This window comes from Anolis sagrei, chromosome 9, assembly GCF_037176765.1.
Source record: "Anolis sagrei isolate rAnoSag1 chromosome 9, rAnoSag1.mat, whole genome shotgun sequence".
NCBI classification, from domain to species: Eukaryota; Metazoa; Chordata; class Lepidosauria; order Squamata; family Dactyloidae; genus Anolis; species Anolis sagrei.
In genome coordinates this window covers 27,200,074-27,214,506 of record NC_090029.1, presented here as the reverse complement: position 1 = coordinate 27,214,506, position 14,433 = coordinate 27,200,074, and the positions used below count along the sequence as shown (strand labels likewise).

General features: G+C 38.1%; 1 protein-coding gene across 3 annotated transcripts in view; it reads right to left on the bottom strand.

Moving 5' to 3' along the window:
- CEP152 (centrosomal protein 152) overlaps positions 1-14,433 on the bottom strand; it is a 38,496-nt gene that overhangs the window by 13,615 nt on the left and 10,448 nt on the right. For all 3 annotated transcript variants that reach the window (XM_067471399.1, XM_060755304.2, XM_060755303.2), the window contains 10 exons: positions 11,013-11,345; positions 10,430-10,595; positions 8,986-9,126; positions 7,158-7,297; positions 6,634-6,834; positions 4,483-4,630; positions 1,585-1,676; positions 930-1,081; positions 540-726; positions 100-207 (listed from right to left, as the gene is read on the bottom strand). In XM_067471399.1, the coding sequence (XP_067327500.1) occupies positions 100-207; positions 540-726; positions 930-1,081; positions 1,585-1,676; positions 4,483-4,630; positions 6,634-6,834; positions 7,158-7,297; positions 8,986-9,126; positions 10,430-10,595; positions 11,013-11,345 (1,668 nt within the window). The remainder of the gene's footprint in view (positions 1-99; positions 208-539; positions 727-929; positions 1,082-1,584; positions 1,677-4,482; positions 4,631-6,633; positions 6,835-7,157; positions 7,298-8,985; positions 9,127-10,429; positions 10,596-11,012; positions 11,346-14,433) is intronic.

Here is a 14,433-nt window from a genome sequence, read left to right as displayed (position 1 = left end):
ACATTTCCTCCCTAAAACTATCCATGGGATCAAAAGATATTTCACAGTGTGGTTCACAATTTTCATGGCTAGACTTTTTTGGTCCCTTTAAAAACTCACCTCAGTTTCTTGCCGCAAAAATTCATTTTCTTTTCTGAGCTTCAGAATTTCCTCAAAGGTAGTGGACTGTAAAGTATCAGATGATCCTTGAGTATTCTTTCCTTTACACTGTAGAAAAAGAAAAGTATTTGTTCAGAAAACTTTTTTGTTAGCACTACAAGCCAGTTCTATATCCACAGAACAAAGACACGAATAGGCCCATTCCTTTGTGAATTTAGGGTGCTAACTTTCAGTTTGTTTGGTGTGCCGAAAACTTTTAAAGTGTCTCAACAATCTAGACAACCATCATTCTAATGCATGTTCCTGGAGTACACCAAAGTGTACAGTTTTGATTGTATGAACAGTTTTTAACAATTATGATTTATGTAAGATTCTGTTGACTTGTACTAAGAAGGAGAATAGTATATCAATATTTCCAAACATATTAAAAACAAACCAACCTCATATACATTTGTCTTTATCAGCTGCTGCTTCAGTTCTTCGATTGTCCTCTGGCAATCTTCAAGGTCATTCTGCAATTGGGAAATCCGGTTCCGCTTTGATTTGTGACTTCTCAGCAAACGTTCCATTTCATCCTTTAGCTCTAAGATTATCTCATCTTTAGAAAGTCCTCTATTTCCTTCTGAACTGTTTTTTTTTTTTTTTTTGTAAGTAACAAGAAAGAAGTTAGTTGTATCAATATTTTATGCTACTGGGAATTACATGATTTACCTAGACTCCCGCCTTCAGATCCAACCAATTTTGCGTAAGTTTGCTCCCAAATATAGTGCTGAACATATTTGTTTAATTTTTTGTAAAAAAAAAAAATCAGAAAGGCTTACATCACATACCTGTTCAGTTTTGTTTTCTTTTTAATGCCCAAATCGACATATGAATCAGACATGTCTGCATTCAATCCTCCATCTGGGTTACTGAGAAATACACCATGTTTTGCAGCAGATTCATATAAACTAATTTCTTCTTTTAGTTCCTTCAACTCTTCCTAAAAACATAAATTACAAGAGAATAAGCAAATATAACAAAATTCCCCCAGCAGCGTCAGTGGTTAGCCTGATATCTGAATTATGAAAAGGCAGAATACAAACTTCTAAATGCCACTTTTTAACATATGCTAAGCATGCATTTTATAAACCTACAATAACCCCGTGCATTTATTTCTTAAACATTTGTTCACGTGTTCTCTCATTGAACACCAATGGCATTTCTCCCTCTTCATTTCAGCAATGAAGCAAAATCATGTACTCTCAGACCATTCACTTGGACACTTATGCTTATATTTCCTACAAATATACAAGCTATTTACTGGGAAATATTTGTTGAAAATGTCTTAGCTGATATAATTAAGAATTTCTAGATTCCTCCAACTGGTTCAGCCAGGGGATATGATGACTGCAGTTCAAAAATGACTTTTCAAGCTGATTCAAGCACCTTTGAACTAGGCCCAAGCAAAAGTTTCACAATATTTCAAGAGAAAAATGAACCAACCTGCAGAGCTTTGTTCATTTCAGTACTTATTAAGTGGGCAGAATGAGCTTGTTGAAGCTGTATCCGTAACTGATTTGTTTCTGTGACCAATCCTGGAGAAAAATAACTGGAATTACTTTTAAACCTTAACATAAGAGTTTATTTATTTATTTATTTACTGTATTTGTATATCGTCTTTCTCAGCCCGCAGGCGACTCAAGGCGGTTAACAGGGTAAAATTCAATGCTTACAATGTCATAAATACAATTAAAAACATAACATATTAAAAAATCAAACAAATAAAATCTAAATTCATAGTGTCTCCCTCTTAAAAATGTTGTCCGGACTCATTGTCTAGTCCTCAAACTAAGGCCCAAGGGCCGGATACAGCCCTCCAAGGTCATTTACCCGGCCCTCGCTCAGGGCCAACCCAAGTCTGAAATGACTTGAAAGCACACAACAAACCTATATCATCAGCCAAAAGTGGCCCACACTTCCCACTGAAATACTAATCTATATAAATAAAAATGTAATGTTCGTTTGTGAGATTAACATAAATCAAAAACCACTGGGCGAACTGACACCAAATTTGGACAGCATACACCTAACAACCCAATGTATGTCCTTCACTCAAAAAAAATGATTTTGTCATTTGGGAGTTGTAGTTGCTGGGATTTATAGTTCATCTACAATCAGGGAGCATTCTGAACTCCACCAATGATGGAATTGAACCAAACATTGCATACAGGACTCCCATGACCAACAGAAAACACTAGAAAGGTTTGGTGGGCATTGACCTTGACTTTGGGAGTTGTAGTTCATCTACATCCAGAGAGCACTGTGGACTCAAACAATGATGGATCTGGACCAAACTTGGCATAAATATTCCATATGCCCAAATATGAACACAGATGGAGTTTGGGGAAAATAGACCTTGACATTTGGGATTTGTAGTTACTGGGATTTATAGTTCACCCGCAATCAAAGAGAATTCTGAACCCCAAGAACGATAGAATTGGGGCAAATTTCCAACACAGAACCCTCATGACCAACAGAAAATACTTAAGGCCATCCAGTCCAACTTTCTTCACCAGGGCAAGAAAATGTAATCAAAGCCCTCCTAACAAAGAACCATCCAGCCATAAATATAGATAGATATATATGATTCACACACACAGAGAGAGATAGTATCATAGATTTGAAAGGGACCCCTAAAGAAGGATAAGTCCAGAGTAGGCAAACCAGACAATCTCCACATCAACACTGACAAAGAAACAGCAAGAAATACTGTTTACCCACAAGCATCAAGACATTACATATATTAGAAACCAACACTTTCTCATTACTTTATTTTTCAGATCAACAGACTGGGCCACAGCAACGCATGGCAGGGGGAGGCTAGTAAGTTTATATTTGTTGAAATTGTTCTTCATTTTAATTATTGTATTGTTTTTAAGTGTTTTTTCACTTCAAATAAGATATGTACAGTGTGCATAGGAATTCATTCATGTTTTTTTTTCAAATTATAATCCGGCTCTCCAACAGTTTGAGGGACTGTGACCTGGCCCTCTGTGTAAAAAGTTTGAAGACTCATGGTCTAGTCGTTCCATTTTCCTGTGTCAGTTATTCTGCATTTGCAAACGCTTGTTCAAAAAGCCACGTCTTGACTTTTTTCCTGGAATGTTAAAAGGGAGGTGGCCTATCTAATATCTATAGGGAGGGCATTCCACCGCCGAGGGGGCACCACTGAGAAAGCCCTGTCTCTCGTCCCTGTCAGGAGTGCTTGTGACAAAGGTGGCAACGAGAGCAGGGCCTCCCCAGATGATCTTAAGGTCCTAGATGGTTCATAAGGGGAGATGTGTTCGGACATCTAAGTTGGGCCAGAACTGTTTAGTTACTAAAATAGCAGAAAAAATTATCAAGAGATTTTTACTAAGGCAGTTTTCATGCGAGTAAATGCTATTGAAATGACTGACTTCTATTGGAGGTAGTCTTAAGGTCATGTTTTCTTTAAAAAGATTTCCAGTTCCTCTGCGGTGACTCTATGCAGAAGTCATTCATTTCAATAGGTTTCATTATTATCCACAGTTTCCTGTCTCAAAGTAAGTTCAGGAACGTATCCCCTGCGGATAAGAGGGCTGTACTGCATATTAATGGAAGATATTCAAGTTCTCCGTTTGAGAGACCAGCTTTTCCAGCGCTTCAAACTGTGGTAGCTTTATTTCATTGGAGTGTTTTTTTCCTTCTACTTTAAAATGAAAATAATGATGAGTAACTAAAGACGTGTCAAATGTTTGCTTTCCTTGAAGCGAAAAGGAAACTGTGAAACCATGCCAGACAAACAAGGCGGACTTGGTAAAAGAGTGAAGGGTTGAAAACAATTTTTTTAAAGGAACGAAATGTCTTCATGTATAGAGTTGCAAATTTTACGACTCTCACAGAAGCATTTCACAAGTTTTCTTGCACCGGAGGGAATATTTTTCAGTCTAGACTTGGCAGGGTGCATGTCACTTAAGCATTGCCTGTCACACTCGTCATGACTTATTTACTTTATTATAGAAGCTTAATTTCTAAAGTTTTCCTCTCTTGCAAGTTTCTGTCCTCACAAGAAGCCTCTCTCTCCACTTAGGTATATCAGTCTTCTGGTCCAAATGCTTCTTAAGCTTGCCAACCAAAGCAAAACATCTGATGTAAATTCTTTCGTATAATGTATCTATTACTCAGAATAACTAAAGACTGACAATTTCTAAAGCTTCTTATTAAAACGTCTATTTTCAAATTAATTTATTTGCCAAATAACAACTGCATTTACATCATGACCACCAGAATATCACTCTAATTTTTCATACAATGCTTATCTGACTTTCAGGAGTTTCTCATTTTAGGTTTTCCTGGCAAAACAAGGCCTTGAGGAGATACCTGTCTGGAGGAGATTCGCACACTGATTCTGACTTTCTTCTAGGCTCCTCGAGAGTCGATTGATCATTTCATTCTTTTCTAATTTGCTTTCTTCAAGAGTTCTTTCAAGTTGCTTCACATTTTCCTTGAGATGGCAGCAAAGTTCTGTCTGATAAGAGATGACTGCATTACCTGGCAAGTAGTATACATGGCAAGACTGCTTATAGCAAGGAATTGGAAAAGAGAATTAAATATACAAATAGAGGAGTGGTACAAGGAAATATGGAAATTGGCAATAAATGATAAGCTGACGTGTATATTAAAAGTTAAAAGAGGTATATGGAAACAAAGTGATTTTGATGAAATGTGGAGAAAATTTATTGAAAAGGTAGTTAAAAAGAAAGAAGAAAAGTTACCTCAACAAGAAGAATTTAAATTTTGGACAGATGATATGTAAAAGCTGTGGCTTGGGAGGGGGGGAGGGATAGATAATATGTGTAAGCAGAAAAATAACAGTAGATACCAAAAGTTAAAGTATGATAGATTGTATTGAATAATATGAATCAGCTGTAAATAAACAATGTATAACAAATGTATCAAAGTATGATAAAAAAAATATTTTTTTTAAATAGCATACATGGCCATCCCAATAAAGTCTAATATTAAAAGGGAACACCATTCAATTTTTCTACTTTTGTAACAGTATGACTTTTTTAAAATGCAAAAGCAAGCTTTTAAAGCAGTTCAGATGTCACTATTCTCCAGTCTAATAAGGCATGATTAATTGGAACCTGGAGCAAGCCATTCACCTTCAGTATGTCCTGCTTTAACAAAATTATCCCAATATGCTTAAATAAGTTTCCAAGGAAATACAAAGCAGAAAAGTATGATAGAAGGCAAGCTTGGACAACATGTGGCCTTCCAGGTGTCTTGGCCTTCAGTTCCCAAAATTCTTGACCACTGGACAAGCTGGCCAGGACTTCTGGGATATGAGGGATTTTTCTAAATAACTGATCACAATTCAAAGGGAGGAGGAGTTGTTACAACTAGGCAACTGTATGATTCACCTTTTACTGTTTCAGACACAATGGCATTTGCTGTACATTTTTACTAGACACGGCAGATCCCCCAATGGGACCCTTGTGCACAGGCAAACATGCAGAACTGAAAATTCTGAGTCTAATAATTTGTGCTGATTACCAAAAGTGAATGAAACACACAGCCATTCTAAACAAAGATCCACACCTGATTGTCCTAAGCTTTCAGCAGTAATAATTTTAGATAAAAGGAGGCAGTCTACAAAATCAAGATTGCAATATCTCTGGAGAAGTTAGTGCTAAATTTCTTAGGGTTGAACAGATGGTAAAGAAATTCTGCGCTAACAAAATCTTGACTTTATTTTAGGTGACCTTAAAGTTTGGAAAGTACCTCTATTAGTCTAAATAAAAATCTAGCCATAGGCTTCTCATGCTAATGTAAGCAAACCAAGCAATATAAACAGGAGAGGCAGGAAACAAATACAATTATTATTATTATTATTATTATTATTATTATTATTATTATTAGAAACACAACAAGATGAGTCCACAGCAGACACTCTGCTGGCTGCTGTGGTATTGGATCACACGTCGGACACTTCCCAAGTGTTTAGGACTGTGTGATGTATCGGCGAATAATGCATGCAGATCCCAGTAAGGTGGCCTTCTGCAACTAGTAGATGGTAATTTTGTCAGCACCGATTGTGTTAAGTACAGGTCAGGGTCTTTAGCACTGCACCCAGTATGCCGATCACCACTGGGACCACCCTTACTGGTTTGTGCCACAGTCTTTGCAGTTCGATCTTTAAATCCTCATATCGCGTCAGCTTTTCCAGTTATTATTATTATTACATTAGTTCTATATTGTCACCTGGCTCAGTTTAAGTGGTGGGTACCATACCCATCATTAAGAGAAACCTCTATTCTATATCTGCAAATTGACACTATCTTCACAAGGGCAGCCAATAAAGTTCTTACAATGGCCTGAGCCACACCTTATCATTTTCAACAACCCTATGCAATCTGATATTGGTATAAATTCCACTGAAGGCAATGGAACTTACTTCCAAGCCAATATGCACAATTACTCTTTTTGACAAATTTGCTTGCATAAGGATTATTCAAGGAGTCTGACCTGCTCCTGCAGTGCTACATGCTTAGTATCAAGTTTCTGTTGCAGAGATGAGACTTGTTCTTCATTCTTCTGTTGGAGTGCTGCAACAATGGCCTCGTGCTGCTCCCTTGCGCGCTGAAGGGAATCGGATCGCCTAAGTTCTAAGAGTTGCTGCTGCACGCTTTCCATGGCAACTTCTGCTACTTTGGCTTTTTTGACCAACTGCCAAAAATACCACACATATTAATCCAAATCACATTCAAATGAGTCTGTGGCACCTCTAACATAAGCAACTATCAATGTATACCATGGTAAAATTTCACAGAAGAACCTAATTGTAAACATTGGAAAGAAAAGAGAAAAAAATTCATGCTAGTAGAAGCTGCTTTACTAGTACCTAAATCATAAGTTGAGTTCACTATAAGTACCATAGTGTTCCAACTCACACATTACACCTAAGTATTATTTTACAGTCAGATGCAAATATGATATAAGCATTGACATAATTTTAAAATAACTATGCAGACTTAAAAGAGTTACACTACCTGCTCCTCGTTGGTCTTTAGAGTTTGAATTTCGGCTTCAAGTGCTTTTATTTGGCCTTCAAGCTGGAGTTCTCTTTCCTTGCCATTTTGATAGAGTTTTTGACTTTCCTGAAGACTAAGATACATGCCATCTTTTTCATCTGCACAACATAAATATTTATATCACTACAATACATCTTTTTTCAAGAATTTGTGAGAAAGTAAATACTTAGAACATCAAAGTTTGCTTGATATTTTCAAAGATCAAAAATGAAGTAGGACAAACCCTAGCCTTAAAAGCATCTTTTTTAGATTTCACCTGAGACTTTAATCAATGCTTAAATATTTCCAGTCAAAGTAGGTATGAGACCAACAACTACATTAACTACAGGAAAATCTCAATCGCAAAAAATGTAAAGAATGTCATGAATGTAGGGACTAGAATGAAGACAACAAACAGAACTCATCTCCAGAACCATGAATATAAAACTAGGCACTGATTAGATTAGCTTAATTTAATGAGCATAAACTACTGCAGAGTGTGAATGAAAGAGCTGACAGTTTAACTCCTCATTTAAACGACTACTGACTCTCTTCTAGTCTGTACTATTTGCATTTAGTTTTAGCATTTAGTTTAATGTTGCTTTTCAGATTTCTATTATACTGCTTCAAAGGCAGAATATATACTGGATATTCACTGAAGAACAGCTAGTAAAAGGAAAATAGTCTGTAATGTTGCTTATTAAGTGTTTGTGTAAAAGTCTGTATTTTGTTCTCTTGGGATCGATGTCATGAACTGAACCATTTATTTATTTATCGTGTCAGGAGCAGACCAAACAGTTGTGTTGCATTTTTTAACAAACAAACAAACAAAACACAAAGCTTGGTAGTTGATTAAATGTCCTTTGACCAGTATCTGGCCACTTGGAGTGCCCCTGGTGTTGCAATAATAAGGTCCTCCATTGTGCATGTGGCAGGGCTCAGGTTGCATTGCAGCAGGTGGTCTGCAGTTTGCTCTTCTCCACACTCGCATGTCGTGGATTCCACTTTGTAAACTGAACCATTACAATATATGTACACATTCTATGGCACAAGACCTACAGAAGCACTTAATGTTAGTATTCCCAGATAATCCAGCTTCTGTGGCTATGCCAGTACAAGAATTACAGGGTGTGTACTTGTACAGGGTGTGTACAAGTGTGTCCCCATAACTAAACGTTTTTTGACAATTCTAGAAGGGGGCTTGAACTGACATTAGTGATATGTATGCTGTGGATTACTACAAGCATCCCATACCATTCTCCGCTTAACTATAGTATTAGTTCTCCCATTCATTGTGAAGTATCACAGGAAAAAAAAAACCCTGATGTTCTCCAGTTAACCCATAAAAGGACTGCTGTTCATCTTTTATTTTCAACTAGCCCCCCCCCCCCGCCATTTGTTGCTGTGGCCCAGTCTGTTTATATGTGTTATGTGTGTGTATGTTTGTGTACTTACTTAGGCGATCCCTTGTTGTCTGAGTAAGATTGTCATCCGAGTTCAGTGTTTGTGTATATGTGTATATATGTGAGTTTGTGTATATATGTGGTTTTGTGCATGCATTGTAATGCTCTTTTTCTTTTTGGCTTTTTAAGTCTCTTCTGCTGTGTTTTTTAGTGTTTTTAGGAGTGATGGTCACTCATTGGCCTGAGAGGTGTCTTGTGTCCAAATTTGGTGAGAATTCATCCAGTGATTTTTGAGTTATGTTAATCCCACAAACGAACATTACATTTTTATTTATATAGAAGACAGATCTCCATGAAGATACAACCCACCCTCTGCAGATCCTGCCCCCAGAACAGAAATGTACCTTTCATGATTGCAAGCTGATGAGAGAGATACCTAATCTGCTGTGCTCTTTCTTCCAGCTGTTTGTTAAATTCCTCCAGTTTTCGTTCTTTTGCTTTATTAAGAACTTGAAGTTGTAGAATCTGCATGTTTTCTGAAGAATCTGTCAATGCGGATAAAACTTCTAAACATCAAGTCACAAAATAAAATTCTTGAAGGAAATTTTCTCTCATCAGAATTACTGAACGTTACAGTAAATTCTATCAGATGCATCTTGAGTTTCACGTTTCGGTTTGTTAAACAACAGGAAAGTCAAACCTTGGCCTTTCAGTTTAGGGCACTTTACTTCCCAGAAGCTTCAACCACTATAGTGAATGATAACAAATTATGGGGAAACACAGTCCAAACACAGTTCCCTACCCCATTTTACACAGTTCTTTCTATGTGAGACCCTAAACTGTCTGTTAGAACAATATTGTCATTCTACAGCTTAGTGTTGCTATTAGCTCACTTTGACAATACAAAAAAAAGTTTAAATGAATTCTTCTATCTCTATGGCTTGAAATACTGAGGTTCCTGCACTATCACTCTTCTCATAAGCATGACAAAGAACTATAGATAATAATAATAATAATAATAATAATAATAATAATAATAATAATGCACAAGCCAATAAAGGTGGTCCCAGTGGTGATCGGCACACTGGGTGCAGTACCTAAATACCTTGGCCTACACTTAAACACAATCTGTGATGACAAAATTACCATCTGCCGACTGCAGAAGGCCGCCTTACTGGGATCCACATACATTATACACCAATACATCACACAGTCCCAGACTCTTGGGAAGTGTCCGACATGTGATCCAATACAACAGCCAGCAGAGTGATCTTGTCTGCTGTGGACTCATCTTGTTATGTTTATAATATAATAATAATAATAATAATAATAATAATAACTTTATTTCAGTACCTCACCTCCATCTCCCCAAAGGGACTCGGGGTGGCTTACATGGAGATGAGCTCAAAAAGCAGGATTTAAATATAGCACATTAAAATATATAATGCCAATATAAAACAGAATAAAACAACAGCATTATAATAAAATATAAAAGCAAACATCAACCAACAACCAGTGAGCTCTGTGATAACAATTAGTTTCTGGGTACAGGTAGGTGGGCTAGTGCAAAAACAATTGTGAGGATAGGGCTGATGGATAAAGTGCAAAGATCATATGGCAACAGTGGAGATAGAGAGCAGTATGAGAATAGAACATTATAAATTTAAGTACAGAACAATAGTAAAGTGCAAGGACAAGATTTTGGGGCCTAGTTGGCCTACAGAAATACATACAACTGTCTTACATGCTCCTCAGATCAAAGTCAATTTACCACTTGGTAAGAGACCTGTGTTCAAACAAAATTAAAAAGTATCAAATCAATTCCTAGAATCATGGCTGAACACTTACTCTCACTAGTTCCCAGAAATTCTTGCTGCATTTCTTCAAACATTTCATTTCTTCTTGCTGCATCTGGAGAAACAGGGACTGGCTGCTGAATGTTATTCTGGTATGGCTTATATAGTACTTTATAAGGCTCCACGGATTGCTTGGTAGTTGCTTCTGAAGTGCCAAACTGCAATTATAACATAAATGTATAAGACTGAATAAAAACTAGAAAGAGAAGACCAGTGCAAAAGCATCCCCCTGATGAGTGTCAGGATGTCTTAGAGAAAGTCTTCCCTGCCTTACTCGCCCTCCACCCAATCAAATTTCAGGTGTTCCAAAAACAAACAAAGAAATCCAGAAAAGCTGTTCCCAAGCATTTCTGGTAAGAGAGACTCAACTTGTAGTCAAACATTCAAGGAACTGAACAAGGACCACATCAAGGATTTAATCTTAAAACGATTAACTCAAAAATATTCACTAAATACTCAAAATATTTCAAAAATGGAGATTGACATTCCTCTTTATTATCTGCTTGGAATACCAGTTTTAACAACGTAAGTGATGGACATTGGTGGGGAAAGGGATAACACACTAATCCACCAACCTTCAAGTGCTCGTTCTTAGCATCAATGATGTTTGGATTTTTGCTGTGCTGGTTACTGAGTTCTTGCTGGTGTCCATTGGTAAACGGTCTAAAGTTTTCTGGAAGGTGATACGCATTGGTTTGTTGGTATTGGCTAGGAGTTTGAAATCCGTCTCCACCGAGATACACGTCGTCAGACCCATTTTCACTAACCCTGCCAGAGATCTCATACATGCTTTTGTCTTCACTTTCATTGTGATGGTCAGGCCATTCTCTGGCACGTATTTCACCTTGGATATTTCCTTGATCATACAGAAAGTGTTCACCATACACATTCTGACCCTGTTCATAATCCTGCAAATTTAAAGTCAGGTAATAATATATATGCCACAAAAGTTGCAGTTTGAAATACATTGCCATGAAAAGGGGATCTGAAATGATCCGAAAGATCCAAATTAGGTTCTTGTGGGTTTTTTCGGGCTATAGAGCCATGTTCTAGAGGCATTTCTCCTGACGTTTCGCCTGCATCTATGGCAAGCATCCTCAGAGGTAGTGAGGTCTGTTGGAATTAGGACAATGGGTTTATATATCTGTGGAATGGCTGGGGTGGGGCAAGGAGCTCTTCCCTGCTGCAGCTAGGTGTGACTGTTTCAACTGATCACTTTCATTAGCATTTGAAGGCCTGCCTGAGCCTGGGAAAATCTCTTGCTGGGAGGTGTTAATCTGTGCCTGGTTGTTTCCTCTCTGTTGTTTTGCTGTTGTAATTTTTGAGTTTTTTAATACTGGTAGCCAGATTTTGTTCATTTTCATGGTCTCTTCCTTTCTGTTGAAATTGTCCACATGCTTGTGGATTTCAATGGCTTCTCTGTGTAGTCTGACATGGTGGTTGTGAGAGTGGTCCAGCACTTCTGTGTTCTCAAATAATATGCTATGTCCAGGTTGGTTCCTCAGGTGCTCTGCTATGGCTGACTTCTCTGGTTGAAGTAGTCTGCAGTGCCTTTCATGTTCCTTGATGCGTGTCTGGGCGCTGCGTTTGGTGGTCCCTATGTAGACTTGTCCAGAGCTGCATGGTATACGGTAGACTCCTGCAGAGGTGAGAGGATCCCTCTTGTCCTTTGCTGAACGGAGCATTTGTTGGATTTCTTAGTGGGCTTGTAGATTGTTTGTATGTTGTGTTTCCTCATCAGCTTCCCTATGCGGTCAGTGGTTCCCTTGATGTATGGCAGGAACACTTTTCCTCTGGGTGGATCTTCATCTTTACTCTCGTGGCTTGTTCTTGCCCCACCCCAGCCATTCCACAGATATATAAACCCATTGTCCTAATTCCAACAGACCTCACTACCTCTGAGGATGCTTGCCATAGATGCAGGCGAAACGTCAGGAGAAATGCCTCTAGAACATGGCTCTATAGCCCGAAAAAATCCACAAGAACCTAGTGATTCCAGCCATGAAAGCCTTCGACAATAGATCCAAATTCTCCACATGAGTATATTCACATCTCAAAATCTTTGCAGGAAGACTCTATTTCAGTCTCATGGCCTTTAGGGACACTCCATCCCATGGGTAACATAAACTACAGCACTCTCTGCTCTCTTTTTATTTAGAAAGGCCTTTGGCCTTCAACATGCTATGGAATGGTCTTTTAAGATAATGTGGGAGTACTGTACATCTCATTTGTGATGTTTTAAATGCTTTTAACCTATATGAACCTCAGTGTTCTTTTTATATGATAGTTATTGCCTTACTATTCCTTACATTTAAACTCTTCTTTCTATATTTCCCCTTATGATGAATGATTAGCCTTGCTGTTTGTGTTATTAATGCACAGCATGTTTTTTTCTTGTCTAAGTAGAAAGAGTGGAGTCATTATTTTAAGTTGGCAAACTTTTTTTCTCCATTTGCTTTCTATTCAATCCTTAGCTTGAGTGTCAGAAAATTAAGAGATATTATTCATATATCCAAAAAACATACACTGGCATGACTGAGGCTGTTAAAGACACAAGAAGCAAAATGTGTCAGAAAATGAGAAGATACAAGGGTTGAATGAAAACTAATGCCTCCACCTTCATTACCACTATTCACTTTCCCACATAATCACCAGACAATTGAATACATTTCTACCTATGATTAACACGTTTTCTGAAGCCGTCGACACTCTGTTTCCACAACCCATCGTGCACAGTTCTTCTGATAGCTAAGCAAAGCAATAATGTGATCCACACGTTCTTGTGAAATGCCAATTATGCTTGAAATTTCTCTCTGAGTGATAAGACAATAGTCCTGAATCAATCTGTCAACCTTTTGCTTGTGAAACTCGGTGGTTGCTATCACAGGGCGTCCAACTCTTTGGTTGTCGCGCAAGCCAGATGTTCCCACCGCAACATCTTTAACCTTACTCACCCAACGACGCACAGTACTCACATCTACACAACCACCATAAGCAGCTTGCATTCTCTGATGAATCTCCTTTGGGGTGACACCTTCTGCTGTCAAGAATTCAAAGACTGCATGTTGCTTAAGTCGCATTGTCTGACTGTGCAGGGTTCCATACTTCACACTTTAACAACACAACTGTTCAATGCTAAGGCTTCCCACCTAAATGGAACTGTTGAGGAGAGTCTACTGAACAAGCCAGTACCTGCTGCATACCAATACTGACATCTGTTGAGGAGTTACGAAGGTGGAGGCATTACTTTTCATTCAACCCTCGTAATTGAACAAAGTATTCTACGCTCCAGTCAGCAAATGTCACAGGAATCAGGTGGTTAGAATACAAAAGGTGTTGAGAAGTTAATTCAGATCATGTCAGTCACAGAAGGATGAAGGGAGACACAAGAGAGCAGTCGTCAGAGGATCCAGGAGTTGGTCAGCACATCAGAATTCCAGATACATAAAGCCAGCAAGATGTAAAACAGGATTGCAAATCATAGCCAGTTCACATTGAGGAAAGCACAAATGATAGATTTATAGCCAGCTGTCTCCAGATACCAGGGACCCAATGAGGTCAGTGTTTTCTACTTAATAACCACTGAAAGCATTACAAAGCCTCTTTATCTCTTTATCACTTAATGAATTCTGATAATGGGTCTGTAGCCTCCTGCCGAGGAACAACCTTGCCCCTGTGCTTCAACCTTCAGTTCCTCAAGACTCAGAGAAATCATCATTATCAGGAGCTGCAGGTTCCTGACAATCTGCCTGCTCCTCTTCATTTGAATCATCCAATTGCAGAACAGTGCGTGATAGCAGAAAGAGCAGAAAAATGAAAAGTGATGGAGTTAAACACAGAAATGGAAATAAAAGGAAATGGTGAAAAGTTAGATGAAGGAACCAGAACACATCAAGGATAAGAGAAAATTAAGAAAGGTTTACTGACCAGTTAAAATATATGAACAATGGAAACAAATAATGAGAGAGGTGTGCTCTCTTCCTTAACAAACTCAGA